General features: G+C 51.2%; 1 protein-coding gene across 4 annotated transcripts in view; it reads right to left on the reverse strand.

The window, feature by feature from the left end:
* Positions 1–20,831, reverse strand: part of Arhgef10 (Rho guanine nucleotide exchange factor 10) — a 91,011-nt gene that overhangs the window by 27,177 nt on the left and 43,003 nt on the right. For all 4 annotated transcript variants that reach the window (NM_001427033.1, XM_063275478.1, XM_006253400.5 and 1 more), the window contains 7 exons: positions 19,018–19,095; positions 18,630–18,809; positions 16,422–16,538; positions 14,811–14,903; positions 12,320–12,490; positions 10,777–10,922; positions 9,708–9,883 (listed from right to left, as the gene is read on the reverse strand). In NM_001427033.1, coding sequence (NP_001413962.1) covers positions 9,708–9,883; positions 10,777–10,922; positions 12,320–12,490; positions 14,811–14,903; positions 16,422–16,538; positions 18,630–18,809; positions 19,018–19,095 — 961 coding nt within the window. The remainder of the gene's footprint in view (positions 1–9,707; positions 9,884–10,776; positions 10,923–12,319; positions 12,491–14,810; positions 14,904–16,421; positions 16,539–18,629; positions 18,810–19,017; positions 19,096–20,831) is intronic.

The raw sequence follows: 20,831 nt of genomic DNA on the forward strand, positions 1-20,831 counted from the left end.
TGCTGAATTATCTTATAGATTGCCTCATACATAATTTGATTGGTGTTTTGTAACCAAGAGGGAGGGAGGGAGGGAAGAGGAGAGAGAGAGAGCACCATGAATGGATGAGGAGATAGATGGGAGAGAGAATTTCAGGCTATCCCCAAAGTCCTAAGTAGTTAAGGATGACCTTGAACTCATGACCCTCTTGCCCCTGCCTCTGGATGACTAAGTTCCTAAGTGTGTATCACCACGCTGTACTATGAAGCTCTGGGCATGAGACTTGGAGCCTGATGCATACTAGGAAAGCACTCTGTCAACTGAGCTACATCCCAGGGCCCCTAATTTTAAGCATAATGATTATTGATAAGAAATACCAGATGTGAAATTTAACCTCAATCAAATTCCTGATACCTGGGGGATTGCTAACACCACAGAGTTCCCTAAGGATTTTCCCAAAGTCAAACATTTAGAAAGGACTAGAAAAGGCAAACTTGGGTCGGGAGGTGACAAGTACCCTGCTGTCTGTGTGTCCATGGTCTGTTCTTATCAGCCAACCCCAGTAACCAGGCCAGCTCCAGCACTTGTGGAAGGCTTGAGGGGCTCAGGGTATGATCGCACATACAGTACCTCAGACCCCACAGACACATGAGTGCTGAGAACAGACCCTCGGCCTCCAAGCTGACTTGGAAATAACCCAACGCCATGCAGAGGCAGGAGGGATCCGAACTCAGGGATGCACTCAAAGCCTAGGCTGCAAACCAGCACGCCGTTCATCCTGTCCTTCTCCCATTTCCCATATGCATAAATCACCACAGGGCCGGCCAGGGAAAGAGCTGGACTTCCGGGTCAGTAGCAGAGATTCGTTGGAGCTGAACAGAGCAGTGGGGCCTTGGTGCCTGGGTCTCAGCGGGATGGCTGCCTGGCCACAGCTCTGCCTCTAGGGTCCTTGCTAAGCAGTGCCCAGCTGGGTTTCAGGCTGATGCTAACCTCATGATAATCCTGAGACGTCTGCAAGCTCACGTTGCACTCTGTCCTGAGAGCCACACGGCTTGCCCCAGCCTTCATTCTGTCCAATATGTCACTGTGTCAAGGCTGAGACGCAGCTACATGCTCCCATGATAAAGACTTCGTAACTGCGTGTATCTCAAAGTCACGCTGCCTCGCTGAGGATGAAGCACTCTGTGTAAAGACAGCATCCCACGAGTGGCTACTCAGAACGTGGATCAGATTTTACCACCGTTCATGCACACCTGAGCTAAGTGCCCTCGGCGTCACCACAAGGGGATTAAATGGTGCCGATCCCAGTGTTCTTAGCCTGGAACTTCGCTGGACCTCACAGCTTAGTTAATAGTACATCTTGAGGTCTCTTAAGACTTAGGGCGGATCTGTTCTGTGTACTCTGTTTGTTTACCTGCTTTTAAGGGAACCACGTAACAATCAATCTTACTTACTCTGCAGTTCCTAATGTAACCAACTGTTACAACCAAGCTAAAACACAGCTTTAATCTTAAGCTATGTACTCTTCCACACTCCCTCCCAGAGGGCAATGCACGTGTGTACGTGTATGTTACGGTAATAAATGCTGGACACAGCAAATAGTTGAAAGGAACCTTATGTAATCTAGACCAGATGCCGGCAGCAGCACACAGGAATTGCTTGACAACCTTTGCCTGGTGTTTGTTGCCTAGGTTAAGAGAGGGTTTGTGTGCACCAGGCAAAGTTTCCTCCCTTAAGGGCTTCTGTAAAGCATCCCTCGTTCTTTCCCCCATGGGGTGCTTTCTGTGCTTTTCAATAAAAGACAGAGAAATGGACTTTTGGGAGGGACAGAGAGACAGGGACAGGGACAGACAAGACAAGACAGCATTCAGGCAGGCACAAACTCAGATTCTTACAACAGACAATTGTGGGCAGACCAGAGACTGTCAGCTACAAAGACACAGAGGACACGGGGAGAGAAATGGGAAACTCTAACGTGGACTCACTCTTGGTTAAACTCCTCTAGGGGAAAGGGCTTTGATTTCCTTCAAGCAACACTTATAAATACTAGAGACCCTGAACTTATCACTAATGCCTTTCCCTGATGAGTGACTGTCTTAGGTGTATCTATATACATACTGACTATAGTGTTCTTTGTGTTCATAAACCAAAATACTTTTATCTGGTAATTCATCTATTGCTTTCTCTGTACAAGCTTTTGAGAACAAATCATGCACACAGGCTTGCGGTGCTGTTATAAATGCTACGTCCACTTTCTTGATCTATTAGCATTTATCTCACATCAGCTTTACAACTAGTTAGTTCACAGCCCAGGATTAGCTCCATGGTTCACAGAACAACTCCTGTCATGAAATCCCTTGCACCCCATCCTTGGCTCTGTTCACTCTGTTCTACACCACGATACTTTTGTCTTACCGTAACCCATATCCAGTTTTAGCCAAAAAAGAGTATAGTTTTATTTGTACTGGTGTTCAGTTGCCAAACCCTTTGAGGATGAGTGTCCCCACTGGTCGCAGTCATACCTTAGGCCACTGTACATGACAAAGGTCACACAGCAGAAGTCTGCACAATGAAGGCAGGTCTGTACCAGCAGTCTCTGCTCAGGACCTGCCTTGGTCACCCACCACTTTTTCTCCTTGGAGGGAAATGGACGCCCGAGGAAAAACTAGATATAGCCTCTAGCTTGAAGGGATCCAAGAAAAGCTGGTTTGAGTAGAAACATTTTCTCTGCTTAAACATGTGGCTCGCTCACCACGGGAGTGGGAGGGAGAAATGTTTTCTTTCCAAATCCAGACACCAATGGCATATTCGAGACATGCTCGGTTTAGAAACACTTGCCAGGAAGTTGGTGTCCCTCCTGGTTTCCTCACTGCGTTCTAAGGGAAGTGAGGAAGTGGAGTCCCTAGGCTGCCTGGTGCAGACCGGCCTTCATTTGACCGGAGACAGGAGGATCCAAAGTGAGGCTGCTCACCTCACCTCACACACCTGGACACCTTCCCCAGAGGGGGACACAGCCCACAGCCAACCACGTCCTACCGACTCAGGGAACAGACAACGGGACCACATCATGGCTCCACCTTATATAGCAAGCGCTTCAGCCATCCCCTCAGCTTAGAAAAAAAAAACTAAAAAAAGAAAGAAAAACTATGTGTGTGCACACACACCCACACGCACCATCACTGAGGTGAACCTAGGGCAGGAAGAGAGGCTACTTTCTTCTCAGTAAACTAAAAGCCTCGTCCAACCTCTGTCCAACACAGGAAAACGTACCAAGTGCCTCCCGAGCCTTAGCAGCAGATACTGGGCACACAGAAGAACAGGAAACCACCATGAAAGATCCCAGTGACAGGCAGCAAGTCTAGCCCCTCTGCTTGAGGTGGAAACTAAAACCGGCAGAGCAGACCTCAGAGCAGAGGCTCTTTCTTTCCAGCCCAAACCTCATCAAGTCAAAATACACAGTCAGAGAGCTGGTTTCCAGCAACCTGGTGACAAATTCCAAGAAGTTTAGATTTGTGGGCCGATTCTCTATTGCCGGCTGGCACACGATTGCTCCGAGTCTTTCCTGGGCTTTCTCACGGACACGGCCTCCTGCGCTATAACCCCTCCACCACCGTTTCTATGGAAATCCCTCGAACTAGTCAGAAAATTCAGGGAGTAAGCTGAATGGAATCTTAAGTGACAAACAAGGAAGGGGCTGTGTGGGCTATGTCAACAGCCAGGACATCTACAATACCCTGGGATTGCAGGAGACTCCGACGCGACCCTCACTGAGTCTGGAAACTGAACTGATGCTGGCTGAGGGATGTTGGGGGGCAGAGGGTTTCCCATGCCCAGGCCAAGGCTCTTCTACTGGGTTTGGGTTGTGAGGCGGGGATGCAGGAGCAGGTGTGAAGGGAAGCAGTCAGTGCTCAGTCAAGACAGGCTCCCCCTGAAATGCCGTCAACCTCATCTCCAGGCAAACATTTCTCCACAACACTCCCTCTGGATTTCCCCAGTCTCCAGGGAGCCAGCAGGAGTTGGGAGGAGCTGCCATGCTCTGAGAGAACAGCCAGCTCCAGCCTGTGTCCCTGTCCTCACCTTTCCAAAGGTCCCCCCCCGCACCCCCCTCTTAAGGCTTCTGATACCTGGCTGCTCGCTGAGACAAAAGTTCATGGTTCCCAGTCAGCTTCTGTGTGGGGTGAGAGGGGTCAAGCCCTCCTGCCTGTGAATAGCTAGCTTTTCTGGCACCATTAGGCAAAGAGCTTTTATACAAGACCCCAAAAGCACAGGTAACAAAATCAAGAGCAGGAGAATGGCATTGTGTCAAACTGAGAGTTTCCTACACAGCGAACGGAGCGACTGGCTGGTGAGCCTCGGAAGATATAATGCCTGCTCTGAGAGTTAACATGTGACAAAGGGCCAGCATCTACCACCCCCAATGAAACTCAACTAATCTGACTGAAAACAGGCAAACAGATGTGTCTGAGAGTAAGATACACAAATGCCCAGTGAGTCCATGAAGAAAAATTCCACGTCACTAAGTACCATGGAAGGCGCATCAAACCTCACCTCACACCAATGAGAATGACCATCGTCAGAAAACAAAAGAGCATGTGTCTTTGTTGTATGTTGGGGCATCTTGTGGGTATACGCCCAGGAGAGGTATAGCTGGGTCCTCAGGTAGTACTATGTCCAATTTTCTGAGGGACCTCCAGACTGATTTCCAGAGTGGTTTTATCAGCTTGCACCCACCAACAATGAAGGAGTGTTCCTCTTTCTCCATATCCTCGCCAGCATCTGCTGTCACCTGAGTTTTTGATCTTAGCCACTCTGCCTGGTGTGAGGTGGAATCTCAGGGTTGTTTTGATTTGCATTTCCCTGATGACTAAGTACTGAAGGAGCTGAAGGGGTTTGCAACCCCATATGAAGAACAACAATATCAACCATCCAGACCCCACCAGAGCTCCCAGGGACTAAACCACCAACCAATGAGTACACACGGAGGGGCCCATGGCTCCAGCTGCAGATGTAGCAGAGGATGGCATTGTCTGCCACCAATAGGAGGAGAAGCCCTTGGTCCTGTGAAGGCTCATTTCCCCAGTGTAGGGGAATGCCAGGGAGTTGAGATGGGAGTGGGAGCACCCTCATGGAAGCAGGTGGAGGGAGGGTGGAAGAGGGGGAGGAGGGGGATAACATTTAAAATGTAAATACAAAAAATATCCAATAAAATAAAAAACAATTTAAAAAAGCAAATGCAGGTGAGAATGTGGAGAAAGGGAAATTACCACTGGGTGCTGACGGGGAGGTTATAGATTATTAGTACAGCCACCACAGAGAACAGCAGAGAGGCTGCCCAGAAAAACCCAAAATGAGCATTCCGCATGCTCCAGCTATCGTACCTGGGTGTGTATCTGAGGGACTCGGGGCTGGGTGTCAGGCAGGCCTGTGTGATCTCATCTCTTGTCTCAAGTGCCTGACAGAGAACCAGCAGTGGTGTCCGTCAGGGGGAGGAGCTGTAGGACGCGCAATGGAAAGCCACACCCAGTGACAGGGAACTGAGACCCGCCATCTGTGGCAAACTGGATGGCACCAGAGTGCACTGCGCTAAAAGAAATGAGCCAGACACAGAAAGCTAAATGCCGTACGAGAAAGGCGGGGAGGCGAGGGTTCGAATGCAGAATGGTTCTCCAGGTGGGGAGAGGAGAGGGGGACTGAAGAGGGGGCTCCACACAGCGTAGTGACACCACGCTCCAGACGCAGAGGAATGGCAAGGAGGTGGTGGCATTAGGTACTCGGATCAGCCAGGATGTGTTATGTCAGGACCGAAACGGCACACTGTGCCCCACAAACATTTATGTAATTATCATGTTAACCAAAAGTTGAAAGACAATGTTCAAGGAGACGGAAACACTAGGGATCTTGTTCGATCATTTGCTTTGGGTTCAGATGTCAAATTATCATATCATCTGACAGTGGGAATTCGTAAGTAACACCAGGGGGTGTGCTCTTATTTTGATGGGGAAGACCAGAGAGTCAAGTGGGATCCTACTACCCTGAGTCCCCAGACTGCCTGTGGACCACGGGCCGGATAAGCCAGTACAAAATAAACATCTGACACGGAAAGTGAGGGCCTACTTCTTTGGTCTGCCACTGGTGTGCACGGGTGCAGGTCACCGTGCAGAAACCCAGCAGAGGGCTCTTTCTCTTCCCAACTATGAGCCACAGGACGAGAAGTCACTGAAACCTTTTATATGCTACCCCCAGAAAAGTACACACTCTCTCCAGAGGGATTTCAGGAGATCCCATGGGTCCTGTGAGGAGCCCAGGTCACCGGTCCCCGGCCTCTCTATGGGACTAACACTCGTACCCTGCCTCCATCTGACGCCTGTTTTCTGGGTGCCTGGGGCTGTGTAGGGGCAGGCAGCTCCTTGCCTCTTCTGCTGGTGCAGGCTCACCCTTTCCCAGCACTGGTTGCTAGGCAGTGACACCCACATTCTGCCTCCAACACAAAACAACAGACCGAGCTTCCAGGGCTGAATGTTACAGTCATTCAAACAGCACAAAAGTCCTATGATCTCAGTGAGAACAAGGACTTCCACCCAGCTTCCCCAAATGTCCTGAGACACCAAGCCCTGGGGAAGGGGAACGAACGGACGCACAGAGGCCAAAGTCTAAAGGACGCCCAAGGGGGACTCAGGGACATCTGCATCCTGAATGAGCTGACTGCCAGTTCAGGCTGCTGCTGGTGTGACTGACTGCAGGGCGGCTCGTTTGGTCCTATAGACAGGCTGCCCCTGCTATGAGGTGAATCCGGACACACCCAGTCCGGCCCTTCCCCGGAATCTAGAGTCAGACAGACCCGCAAGCATGCGGTGTGCAACAGCAATAGCAAACCTCTTAGATGCAGGAAGACACCCTTACGAGGTCTGCATGCACACAGGACGACTTGACGGTGTGAATTCTCTCTCCTGCCATGTAAGCAGCAGGTCAGTCGGGCCTGGGGACGAGTGCCTGCCTGCTGAGCCATCTTACCAGCGATACATCCTGAATGCCTAACCATCAGGAGGGAGAAAAGTAAAACCGCACCTGTCTGTGACGATGACTGGCTAACCAACGTGGCTGCCCTGTGCTTTTCGAGTTACACACATACCTCAGAGCATCGCATTTGACATTTTAGATACGGCTGGCGTTCAATTAAACCTCAGCGAGGGAGCGAGTTCAGCCTGGGAGTCACACCACTCACACAGCCCGTCGAGATTCAGTAAGCGCTGCTGCGTGCCACGCAGACGAAGGCTCACTGTGTCTCAAGCAGCAGGAGGATAACATGGGCCTTCTCCAGTTCTGTGTCCCCACGAATGAAGGGGCATCCCAGGGGTAGAGTCTCCCATGGACCCCAGGGCTGGCTGGACTTCTGCCACCACCCCAGAACCACGGCTCCTTCGGGAGCCTCCCCCAGCCCCCCCGGGCCAGTACGGCTGCAAGCTGGGGTCACCAGCCGACTGCACACATATGCAGGGGTGAGTCAGGGCGCCCATGTCAACCTGCAGAACCCTGTGTCTTTCCAGCAGCCAGTTATTTTTTTAAAAGACGCCGTTTCTGAGGACACAGCCTCCACTTTATCTGCCAGGGCTTTTATTCCTGGTTCTATTATGGATGTGCCACGCGGTGCAGCGTCTGTGTGTCAGAAAGTCTGTGTGCTCCTGGAATTCTCTTCGGGGTAACCTGGTCTGTGCGGGGTAACCTGGTCTGTGCGGCATTCACTTGCGGCTCACGGGGCCCAGCACCTGCCTCGTCACAGGTGCTTAATGAACAAACAGGGACAGCAATGCCGCATCACCAGACAAACTGCAGTGCCCACTGGGGACTGAGGGGCTCCTAACTCGTCCCACGCGTCCCGTCTGTATGGCATGCTGTAAAACTGGGGGATAAGGAATGGCAACTCGAGGGAGACGTTAGCGGGCGTCTAACCCATCAAGTTAGCGCCTCAAAGGGCACGGCATTCCACCTCCACGATGAGACGCGCCGTGCCAAGGCACGGGTGCACCCAACCGCGAGAAGCAGAGCAAATGTCTAGGAGGCGGAACAACCGTCTCGCTGCTGAAGAGTGTGAAAAGCTGCTGCCAGAAACCGCCGTTCCTGAGGTTATCTCCGAACAAATGCTTAAAGACGGAAAATCAACGCCACACTGGCCCGCAAAGTGCAGTCTGCAGGTCGCCGAGGAGGACTCCCCACATTCTTCTCACCAGGATGTAACAGCAATAGCAGGAGGGCAGCACCCCTCCCCTGAGCTACTCCACACTCCGCATCCCGCCCCTCACCTCACCCTCGGTCACCGGCTGGCTCCTCTTCCCCCAGTTTCCTGTGGTTACCTCCTGCTGTGGCCTTCACAGTGCGGTGGGAGAGGTGGAGGGGGCTCAGGAAGACTCAGCTTCTCACAGAAGTTGGGATGCAAAGGTCGCAGCAACACGCAGGCCTCCCGGAAAACGAATCCTTTCCGGGTTTCCCTTCCACAGGAGCTGGTCAAGCCACCCTGCTTTCTACGTTCTCTTAACATTCTTACTGATCCTAGCTCCATCCTACGTTTGCTCAGTCTAGGTCATCAACAGGAAGACGTTTTTAAAAGTGCAGGTCTGTGCGTCCACTCTGAACAGAGTCTGGACCAGGGGTAATCCTGGCTACGAACTCACTTTAGGATTGAGGGCGGAGCAAAGCAGTCATCTTCGCTCAAGGGGCACAGCACGCCTGCAGTCAACTTCTGTTCATTCAAAGGGGATTCTAAAGGCGGCTTAGAAGGATACTCAGTTTCCCCTTGGATAAAGTTTGAACAAACTGTGACAGTTTGGAAAACCATCCCCTTCCTGCATCCTGTCTCTCCACACCCCTCCCCCCTCTCCTCACGCCGCTCGCTCATCCCCCTGTTATCTACCGGGATGCCCTAGGCTACTCTGTGGTATTTCAGTTCTGGCTGAGAGTCTGGATAAAGGTGCCTCTTGCTTCAGGTGGGGGCACATTCAAGAGTCTGACAGCTGACACTGTGCTTGAAGAACAAGCCTACTATGCAGATGACCACACTGAAACACTAACGTTCTGGGGACCAGAGAGGCAGAAGCGATTTCCCCTGAATGCTCATGTCCAACCAAAAGGTTGAGTGAGTTTCAGTGTCTGCTTCCATGCTTCTGGATGTGTCAGGAACAAATCAATCTGAAGGTTAATGCTTGCTAAGGCTTGCCGAGAGTTCCCATGCACTGGTTTAATAGGTCCAGAAGCAGGGGTTACCGAAGGAATTAAATCTAGCTAGCCTTTCCTCATTTCAGAAGGCAGAGGAGGGCATGGCAGTGGTTCCTGCTCTCAGAACAAAATCTCTAGGCCAAACCGTGACCGGTGAGAGTGATTCCAACCACTGTGCAGTCTGAGTCCCCCCACAGCACTGCCGTCCCCCACTGTGCAGTCTGAGTCCCCCCACAGCACTGCCATCCCTCCCGCCTCCCTGTGAAGGCCATACACATGCGCTTGCTGTGGGGAGTCGAGGAAAAGAGGAGACAGCCAGCAGGGAGCAGCCTGCCCGTGGCCTTCACACACCACCTTCAACCAACTCACTGCAGTGCCAATGAGACGCAGAGACAGGGCTCCATCACGTTACAGACAGACTGACAGACGGGACGGACTCAACAGATGCGTCATCCCAGCTCCAGTGGGGAATGAGGGCCAGGCTTGCGCTGCGCACAGGAACGTGGGCAGGGCTCACTTACGCGGCTTCACATTGGCCACCACGGCCAGGCTCTCCGGTGAGTGTGCAGTGTGGTGCCGGCTGTGATCCCCCGTGCCAGAACTGCCGCTGTACTCGATCACGTCCACCTGTCCTAGAGGGACGCTCCACTTGAGCAGGTACCTCTGGTTCATCATGGCATGGCTTTCATGTGAGTTCCTAGAACCAACAGAAGGCTGTTACTTTATGGGTTACCACAGGACCAAGCTGGTGCCTCCTGTCCCTCACATAGCAGCCCTCTGACTGCCGAGGTGCTCAGAATCCTCATGCAAATGGCCGTCACTGGCTTGAGATCTCCAGCAGGAAGAGCAAGGGAAATCCTCTGTACCACCTCACCAGACCCTGAGAACTCACAGCCAGTGTCCCAGGAGTCTGGAGAAGCTCTCCCAAGTGTGCAGAGATGTTCTCTGATAGCTTGGTCCTGGTTGACTCCAGCTTTCCCCACCCCTTGCATTCTTTACAACCACATTAATAAAATTAAGTCACAGCCCACAATCCACCACTAAAGCATTGGCTGAGTAGACAGAGGTGAAACGAAAACCTGAGTATTCTCTTCTTTTACCATAATGTGGAACACAGGCGCAGAGGAACACAAACTCCTGTGACCAGAGCCCGTAGCTCATGTGACAACCATGCGCAGGCACAGTGACAGCCTCTGTATGGCCACCCTGACCCTCGTGGTCACTGCCCTTCATTTGCTGACAAGGAGTCAGAGTGGGGTGACTCTGGCTCTCAAGAGTCACCCATGTATCCTCTGCCCAAATCCTGTGGTAGCGGGAGGAGGGTGGCAGACCCACCGACCCACAGAATTTAAAAGCCAGCTCCCAGAGCCGGGGCTGCAGCTCAGTCCCCGAGTTTGCCTGTCATGAATAGTGACCCCAGCACTGCAAAATAAATACTAGCGTTGATGATAATTACAAAAACCCGCAATGAGTTTCCCTTTATGATTAACGTTCTGGGTCCAGGTGAGAGAGTGGGGGCAGCATCTCCCATTCTCTGATGCACGCAGTGTGTCACTGTGAGGTGGACACACGACCCTGTCTCGCCCTCACCGTGAGCTGGCGGTAGCACACATCAGCACGTCATTCAGCATAAAGATCCGGCGCTGCTTGGTCTTGACGATTTCTCCCCGGTCGTTGTAAACCGTCTCAATGACGTCATCGGAGCGAACGAGGTACCGGTTCCCACTGCTGAGGAGCTGGAGGTCAAAAGGACGCCAGCGCCCGTCACCCGTCTGGGCTCCTCGTGCATAGGAGAAGAGGACAGGCGCTCAAGAGTACACAAGCTTCTAGTACCCACGTTTTATGGCTTATTCTCTGTAGGAAAGCCCACAGCTCTGCTCAGTCCTCACAGAGAAGCCACCAGGCTCGCTGAGCGACTGTAAACTACACCTCTTACGTCCATCAGCTCTGGGGAGAGGGGGTGTGTGTGAGAGTCACTCACTGGCTGACTCTACAGCAAAGGTACCTCTGTATCTAGACCTGATTTACTGTGGTCAGTTTGCCACTCACGGTGACTGAGCCCTGGGCTTCACACGTACCTATCCATCAGGAGGAGCTCTTCCACTGAGCTACACCCCCAGAGGCTGTGTCTGGACTCCTCACTGTCTGCCATGCTCTATGTCATTGGACCAAGGATTAGCCCGTTGGCTCCTGGAAGGATGCTCTACCCTCATCAGTACCATGACACATCACTTCATGCTCCTAACGGGAAACACGGCGCCCTTGCCCCAGATGATTCCTCCGACTTCTGAGCCTAGCCTGGCTGCCTAGCTCCCTCCCAGCCACTGGCTATCACTTCGTAACTCAGCCTTTTATCCCTTTGTGTGGGATCAAGGTCAGGTACACGAGTTAGGTGCCACCAGACTGCGGTCAGCACGCCTTCTTTCCTGACGAATTCTTGAGCCAAGCACCACGGAGACACTCAACTTTAATAAATGAGACAGATTGTATCCAGAGCATGACTGACTAATTCTCTACTCAAAGCCTTCCTGTCACTGAGGGTCAGAGACATGTGCCTCAGCTGCTGTACGTCGTCAAGCGGGACACTCCTCCACGGAGTGGAAAATGAATGCGGCACCAGTGACAATGGCTAACACGCGTGCACGTCGGCATGGCTCCTCCACGTAGGCTGACCCTTCCCCGTAGACGGGCCCTTAGGCAAACATGGCAGTCAGTCTGTGGTATGCTGCAAGAGATCCTCCCACAGAGAGGAAGTCAGGCAGCGGCCAAGGCGGGCTCTCTGTTCCTTAGCGTGCTTCTGTGGTGCACGCAGCTCGGCTCAGGTGGATATAGACTAACAGCTATCTAAAGCGAGATGTGAGATTTTGAAACTAAAGCTGAATTGCTCTAACCATCTTGAGGCTGTGGATCCGAATGAGGAGCTGCTGACTCACCGAGTCCCTTTCCTAGAAAAACCAGCGAAAACCAGCGGGCAGAGGCCAAGGCGCTACAGGCACTCCCAGGCAATCCCGGCCCCAGCCATCCCGGTTAGCGGAGCAGAGGGAGCCATCCTAGTGACGAGTAAACTGTGACCCTGGCTTGTTAGCACAGCGCGAAGATACTTGGGCAAAGGGGTGAGGAAAATCTCTCCGACCTTGTTCAGGTATCTTTCGTTTATGGCTTTTGCTATTTGCTTGATTTCACACCGCTGGTCAGCATCTCTCTTTCTCTCGTTTAGCTTCTCCGCCAGGGTCTCGAGCTCCGTCAGCGCCATCTGAAGGGGCAGCCTGTCAGGGTGTCCTTTGGCTGTGTTCTTCAGCATGTCCTGTGAGCAAGAGGCAGAGAGTGGGCGGTCAGCGAGGATACCTCTGACCCCAACCGTTGCAGACCGAATGACAGGGGATGCCAGCCACTTATGCAGGAGAGTCAGCCGGGGCTGGGAGTGGGATAAGAATCATCTCAACACGTAGCTGAACATCCGGCCAGCTCTTTGTGTAAAAACAAAACTAGATTAATACCTTACACTTCTGATAAAATATATACATATATATATTTATATATATTAATTATAGTGCGGGTCCCTGGCATAGGAGCTTGCCACCACCTCAGAAAGCCAACAGTGGCCAGGACGGAGCCGGCAAACTGCATCTTCTGCTGGCATCAGGCAAAGCCACCTGCTCTCAGAACTCCCGAGCAGTGTTAAGTACGCTGCTGTGGCCTCCACTATATGGGCAGTTCTCAACCTGTGGGTCATGAACCCCCTGGGGGTCATATGTCAGATATTTACATTATGATTGCTAACAGTAGAAAAATTACAGTTATGAGGTAGCAAGGAGATGGTTGGGGGTCACCATGACACGAGGAACTATTTTAAAGAGTCATAGCATTACGAAGGCTAAGGACCTGTGCTATGCCCACAAGGTCAACTCACCCAAGAGGGCCCGTGTGCTATCTCCCCACTGCCCGCAAAGGCCCTGAACTGGAGGAAGAGGTCTCGGTGCATGGGACCACGCGGTTCCCTTCTGCTGCTCAGGATGCAAGCCTTTCGCAGGTGACCATATCCACCTGAGAGAGTTTTCCCAACAGCATGCATTCACACTGAATCTCCAGGTCCCGTTTGGGAATTCTCACTTTTGCATTATCCCGGTTACGGACATCTTCGATGCCACTGTTTCACCTGTTCTGGGGTACCGTAGCCCACGCCACTCAAAGGCTGTGGACACTGATAAATGTGCGTGTTCTACTGACCTACCAACAGGCCACACCTGAACCATCTTTTAGTCCTTGGGCCTCCTGACAGCTGAGACAAAACAACACTGAGAACACACAATGGCCCCACGGTGGCCTCGGGAGAGTCCCAGACTTCCTGTTATAAAGCAAAAGCTAAAAATGGCGCTATTGACACATGCCCTCTCAGCATGCCAGATGCCTAGGGTAGGGGAATCAGGAGCGAGAGGCTGTGGTGAGGTGAGTTCAAGACCAGCCTGAGTGTTCCGACCTGCTGCGGCATAAACGATATGAAGTGTGAGCCTCTCCAGGGGAACTGGATGCTCTCCGTCAGTGAGGAGAAAGAGAAACGATCTTGTTACTGTTAGGGGCGGGGCGGGGGGAATCAAACGAGCCAGCATCAGCACTTCCTCAAGTCAGCTAAGCAAAGAGACACCAACCATCTTCAACCTCATGAAGTGAAGGCTGAACAGGAAAAGCCCGACTCTGGCACAGACCTCTGTGACTTGACAGGAAGGTACGGAAGCCGTGCTGATGTGGAGCAAGTGCACCAGACAATCCGGCTGGACAACTCCTGCACGGGCTTTGACTAGAAGACTCACTACACTGGAGAGCAGCGGCTGGTGCCTGGCTCGCGGCCTCAAAGAGAGGCCAACTCTGCTGTGGAGGGGAAGAAGCATCGAACTGAGGTTGAGGATGAGGCTCACTCAGCTCCTGAAGGCCCAGGACCTTCTCATCTCACCAAGTCTGCCCTGCTTCTGCTCTGCAAACGGACCACAGACTCTACTGGCTGCCTGCTTTACGGTGTCTCTTGCAGTGTGCTCTAAGCTCACCACGGAGACCAACTACACAGAGGAAAGGACTTCTTTTAAAATAGTACCGGTGCTTGACAAAGCATGGCACTGCATATGCCAGAAAATCACTGGGGATGAGGGGAAGGAAACACAGAACTGGAGTGGGAGCCTGAAGAACCGGCCTCGGTCTCTGAAACCTTACAAAGGCCAGAGAAGCTGATCTCCAGAGAAGGAGGCTCCTGGTAACTGCGGTGGACAGCAGGACCTATGACAAGGATGCTGACAGGCACGAATAGCCAGGAAGAGCGGGAGCACGTGACAGGGCGGACTCCTATTCACGGGGTGTAGAGACACTCCGTGGTTAAGAGGACCCTGCTTGCTTCCTAGAACCCACGAGGCAGCCCACAGCCATCCTCCCGTCCAGTTACACACTTCTTTGGTCTCCATAGGCAACCACCTTTGTGGCTGCTGGTGATTGTGCCCTGCTGTCCCCTGTGAGGAGGGGAGGGGACAGGGTGGGAGATGAAGGAGAGGAGAGACCCTTCAGGGTCTATCTCCACTCCTGCCAAGGTCTTTCACCAGCGACAAGCACATGCGTTCTGTACCCTCTTAGCCCTAGCATACCTGCAGCAGGAGGATGAACTGTGGGAACCGCTGGATGGGCCGCATCATAAGGCTGTGGAGTGTGACTCGGTCTGGACTGGAATCCTGGCTCAGCTGCAGGGAGGAACGGCAGGCTTAGTATGGGCAGTGGAGAGCGAGGACGGTGGACAGACTGCTTAACACCCCTGCTTCACTCTTTTAGTTCTGCCGGGAAGACACTTTCCAAATATGTGGGAAATACTTTCTATCCCAGCCCTGGGGAGGACTCACTGCTGCTGCTGGCCCTGAGAAGGAGCCTTATGTGGATAACTCAGACCCTGCAAGATTTCCCAGTATCCTTAGGTTCCATGCTGGTCAGACTGCTTCGGGGGAGGCTGTGACCCCTTATGCTGCTGTAGAGAGAAAGTTCCTCCCAGCACCTGTCATTGCCTTGACCAGCATCTCCGGGCATGCAGGGAAATGTCAGCACCAGGCCACCTGAGACCCGGACTCTGGGGCTTCAGCTGGGATATCTCTGTAGCATAGCCCTGCACAGTGAAGGTCATTGCACAGTGCACAGGAAGACTTGGCTAGGCCTGGGCTCAAGGTCACCTGCCCTGGGGAGGCCAGGAGGGACCATGGCCACTGCAATGCCACAGCTTATACCATCATCAAGTTCCTGACAAAACCCTGAGGGGAAATCAATTTTTAACTCAGTAAGGTGTCTGTTTCCCTCAAGGAGAGGAATGACGTCACAGCTCAAGGGCACAGCTTAGCTTCTGCAAAACAGAAGGATATTTAAGAGCTGTCCTTGGCCATGGAACAGTGAGGACCTGAGCTGTGTTCTGTAGAAAGGAAGGAGGGGAATTATCCCACCTTAGACACAGCATCAGCACTGGAAGGGCACTTGACCTCTGCTAGCTCACCACAGGCAACAGAAGTTCCCAGAAACACAGTGCTAAGTACTAAGAACACAGTGTGCTCCAAGGCCTTCCCATCCTAATGACCCTGAGCAAAGAGGTCTGGGTCCTTAAAGGGGACTTTAATACGGTTCAGTGTGTAGCAACCTCAGGTCCTTGAAGGGGACTTTAACATGGTTCAGTGGGCAATGGCTTCAGCCAGGCTCTCACATCCAGGCCTCCAGGTCCTGCCTGTGGAACGGCAGCTGCCATGGGACCCCCTCAGTCCCATGGAATGGAAGAAGGCAGTAGAGGCTCTCGGCTCTCAGCCTGACACCAGGAGGCACAAACTCCACATCCCCAACATGGGCTCCTCCTTTTCAGGCCTCGTCTCCCTGCTCTGTCCCAGGAAAGAGGATCATTTCCAAACCGTAATCTAGCCTGGGCTAGTAGTGGTCTACTGCTATTCCCTGCACTGTGCTGAGATGGGAGGTCCAGGCATCTGTGGGTTTGACTGGATGTCCTTTCTGTCTATATCCATATAAATACACGTTAAGGCAAGCAAACAAAAGTTCCTTCAGAAAGCTACAATCCAGCCTAGAATCCCTAAAGCTCCAAATACCTAGGGACCAGACAGTGCTGACTCACATCACATACCCAAGGCAGGGCTCTGTCCAGATTCAATCCAAGGCACTCTGACATGAGATGTGCTATGAGACAGGGTTAAAACCCAAAGCAGGGGGAGCATGCTTACCTTTAAGAACTCAAGGAAGGCAGGCTTTGTGGCACACGTCTTCTTGAGGACAGCCACGGCCGTGCTGAAGTTGTTCACATACTCGCTGTAAGCATCCAGCACCATGGACTTGGAGAACTGGAGCACAGGGATTGGAAAACTCATGGCTTGGAACACAGCCCTCACAATGCTTTCACAGGACAGACTGCTAGATGCACAAGTTCTTTCTCCCTCCATCTTCACGGGGCATTTGATGTCCGCCCGGATGGAAATCCCTGGGCTGACTTCAGTGCTCCTGTCCCTGCCCTTTGAGTTTGGGTGGTAAATACTCCTGGCTGCATAGGACAGCAGACAGCCATCGCTAAGGTTCCTTGGCAGACATAGCTTCTAAGAGAATCAGGGTCATTACCCAGGGGCCCGAACAGCTTCCCTTGGGGTACAAACTACCTTTGAAAGACAGGGTACAGTTGACCTCTTGCCCAGGTAGAGAACTGACACCTGACACCTATAAATTAACGTTCCCTATTTTCCATAAATGCCAAGGCTTCAAGATGCAGAACCAGGTAGGACAGGACTGAGGCTCCTGGCAGCAACTTCCAGAGATCAATGACTTTCTGTTCTTTCACAAAGGCATCTGTGTCATCAAGGACAACCAGGTGGTGACTGACAGGAGCATGCTTGCAGCTAAACTCCTTTTTGTGGAGGGGTGGGGGGAGTGTGTGTACATGCATGTGCACATGTGTGTATACCTGTGCACATGTGTGCACGAGCGTGTATATGTGTTTACGTTTGTATATGTGTGCATGTATGTGCCCATGTGCATGTACATGTGTATGCATGTGCATGTGTGTGCATGTGTGTGCACCTGTGCATATGTGTACATGTGTGCATACACGTGTGTGCCCATGTGTATGCACATGCACGTGTGTGGGTGTATATACATGTGTATATATGTGTGCATGTGTATGTATATGTGTATGTGTGTGCATGTATGTACCCATGTGCCTGTGTGTATATGCACATGTGTGTATGTGTGCCTATGTACTGATACTGTACAATTGGTTTTGTCCGCCTCATCATGTATTTGCATAAACCACAAGGAAAAAGAGCTCGACAGCATCATGCTTAGGAGGCTGAGGCAGGATCCCTAGAGTTCAAAGGCACCTGGGATACAAAGCAAGATTCCGTCACAAAAACCAGAGCATTGCCAGGGTGATGACAGGGGTGGAGGGGCCAACCCATAAGCCTGACAAGTTGAGTTCAGTCCCACGTGCGCCTGAGCTCAGGTCCCACTTGGTGGAGGAAGACAGCTGACTATGGAGACTTGTCCTGACCTCCACATGTGTGCTGCTCAGCACACAGAGCAAAAAAAAATAAAATGCACTTTAGAAACAAATAAAAACGACTTTCATAAGTCTGCTACATTACTAACGCAGTGTCATCTAAGTACGCAAGTACTTCCCCGGCAGACCTTCATGCTTCTAGCTTGTTGCCAGCATGACATCAAATAACCACAGAGCTAATCTGCTTCATCCGCAGCCTTCTCCATCTAGACTAAAAGGTGAGCAACGCACACCGTGCGTGACCCTGGTGAAGGGCAAAGATAAAACTACTCCAAATCGATGACATGGTTATGCTGTGCCCTTGGCCTCTGGGCAGCTGCTTCCGCTGCCAGGAAATGTCACCTGCATGCTGACCCAGCATCATAGTCCTGTGTCACATACAGGACCAAATCCTATATCCACGTCACAAAACATCCAGGTCAAACACTAAAAGTCTGAGGGAAACATCCAGGTGTTTTCCACCCTATGTCTTACATGGCCACCAGGGATACAGAATATTGCTTAGAGAGAGTATGTACGACATCAGGAAGGAGCTCAGAGATCTACAACTAAACAGGCAGGGCTCTCACTCAGCACAAAAGCATGAGTCCGTTAAATGATGGTCCAACCAAAACATGATACAACATGTACACTTAAGCCTTTCTGGACTTGTCTTCTGTCCTGAACCTCTGCATGGCCTCCCTTGACCTCCCGCCCTCCTTCCCTGAGAAAGGGGCCCTTGCTCCTTCCCTGAGGTATGAACTGGGTCAGGAAGCCCAAGTATCAGCATGCACCCTTAAGGGCTGTGGGTTTCTGGGAAGTGATACCACCCTGAAAGGGGCACATGGCTCTGTGTTCAGAACCCATGGCACTTCCGGTGGGGTGGGAACGGGGTCTGCTGGATTACCGAGGCCACGAAAACATCTCCGATTGTTTCCACGGCATCCCACTCAGACACCCGGCTGGCCAGTGCGATCTGGAACATGGAATGACACTGCAGGATCTCTTTGATGCGGTAAAATACCATCCTGAGCTTCCTGTCACTCAGGAGCCGGGGCTCCATCTCGGACAGTGGCTTCTCATATTGCTGCACCAGAAACAAGCGTGAAAGGCTCGGTCAAAACGAGATCTACATGACGTTCACCGTCAGCATACAGTCACAACATTTACTCTCTTGAGAGGGTTTCTCAGACCTGTAGGTTTTGGATCATAAACACCTACGAAACAAATACAACTAACTTATGTACAATGGGTAAGAAAAGGTTTATGACGTATGCTACATTGTGCTTACGTACCTCCAAAATCCGCCGGAGAGCATCTACGTAGTTCTTCTCACTCTCAACAATGGAGCCCAGAATGTATCTCCTCACAACCTGTTGGAAATTTGAAGGTAAGATGGTAGAAAACTGTTTCAGAATACACACAGATAAACTTTATTTCTATGTTAAGGCTTGCTGATTAAAAATAAAATACATCTTTAGCCAGATGCGGTGGTGTTTGTCAGCACTGGAAAGGAAGAGGCAAGAAGATCTCCGTGAGTTTAAGAACAACCTCATTTATATAGAGTTTCCTGACAGTCAGGTCTACACAACGAGGCCATGTCTCAAAAAAAAAAAAAAAAAAGGTATTTTTAAAGAATAGAATTAAGAATTAAAGGAAACCTCTGAGGAAATGTTTTAAGTGATGTGTTACTAATTAAACACACCTCTCTGTTGATATAAACTGTCACCTTTTAAACCCCAAATTATAAACTATACAGGCTGGAGAGATGGCTCAGAGGTTAAAACCACTGGCTGCTCTGCTCTTCAGAGGTCCTGCATTCAATTCCCAGAAACCACATGGTGGCTGACAACCATCTATAATGAGATCTGGTGCCCTCTTCTGGCCTGCACGTGTACATGCAGGCAAACCACTGCATACATAATACATGAATAAATCTTTAAAAATATACATAGAAGGTGTATCTACAGCAGGGCAAACAAAATTGTAGCAAGAGAAACAAGCTCACTTGCTTCTGCTACATCCATGCTCTGGATTAGCCAATCAGGTTTGGTGTTTCAATTCTTAAAGACGTGATGTTTCATATGTAAATTGAAGGAAAAAAAAAGCTTAAGTCTCAAGCAAATAACGCCACTGGTAACAGCAACCAGAGAGCCGCCATTCTTCAGTCAGAGCGGAGCACAATGTCTGTGGAAGGCGGAAGAACAGGCTGTGTGCTGCTGAGACCTCCCTAGGCAGTGGGTTAAGTCTGTCTCCTCACTGAGAGGGGTGAAAGCATACATGTGAGACGCCTGCATTGGACACACAGCAGGTCCTTATATTTTCATTGTTAATGTGTTAGCATGTGGTTGCAACATGTCTGCGAAATGCCAGAAACACCATTTGTCACCGCCATTACCTCCTGTACACCCCTACCAAATATCAACTGCCAAGACATGGAACATATAACATATGGCATAATACCACAGTAGAGGTGCCCTTAAACCAAAACTCACAAACACACACATGTTCAACACATGCGCTTCTACATACATCATCATCACACACGGTGTGGACACATGTATACACATCACATACACACAGGCTCACACCAGAACTCTCTAGACAAACGGACATTATCTGCGAATGCAACAGTGCCACCTAGTGGGCTGAGATGTCATTTCCATGCAGAAGAGTCCTGTGGTTCAGATTTTGACCATGATTCATGAGACACTAACAAGACGTTGCTCTCTTAGGAAAAGGACTACTTATTCAACCCACGGAACTAAGTCTGCAATAAACCTTTCTAGGAGGATATACACACACACACACACACACACACACACAAGTAGGTGGTGTGTGTGTGTGTGTGTGTGTGTGTGTGTGTGTGTGTAAGAGAGAGACTGTCAACTCAGTCAACTTTGATTTTTTTTTTGAGACCAGCTCTTTTGCTGGTCTGTGGCTTACCAGTTTGGTAGTCTTGCTAGCCAGCGAGCCATAGCTGGTCTACCTGGCCCGCCTCCCCCCTGCACTTTTACACAGATTCGGGGGGCCAAACTTCAGTCCTTGTCCACATGCAGCAAGCACCTGACACTGGGCATCAGCAGGCTGAGGCAGGAGGACTGACTGA

This window comes from Rattus norvegicus, chromosome 16 (assembly GCF_036323735.1).
Source record: "Rattus norvegicus strain BN/NHsdMcwi chromosome 16, GRCr8, whole genome shotgun sequence".
Classification (NCBI taxonomy): domain Eukaryota; kingdom Metazoa; phylum Chordata; class Mammalia; order Rodentia; family Muridae; genus Rattus; species Rattus norvegicus.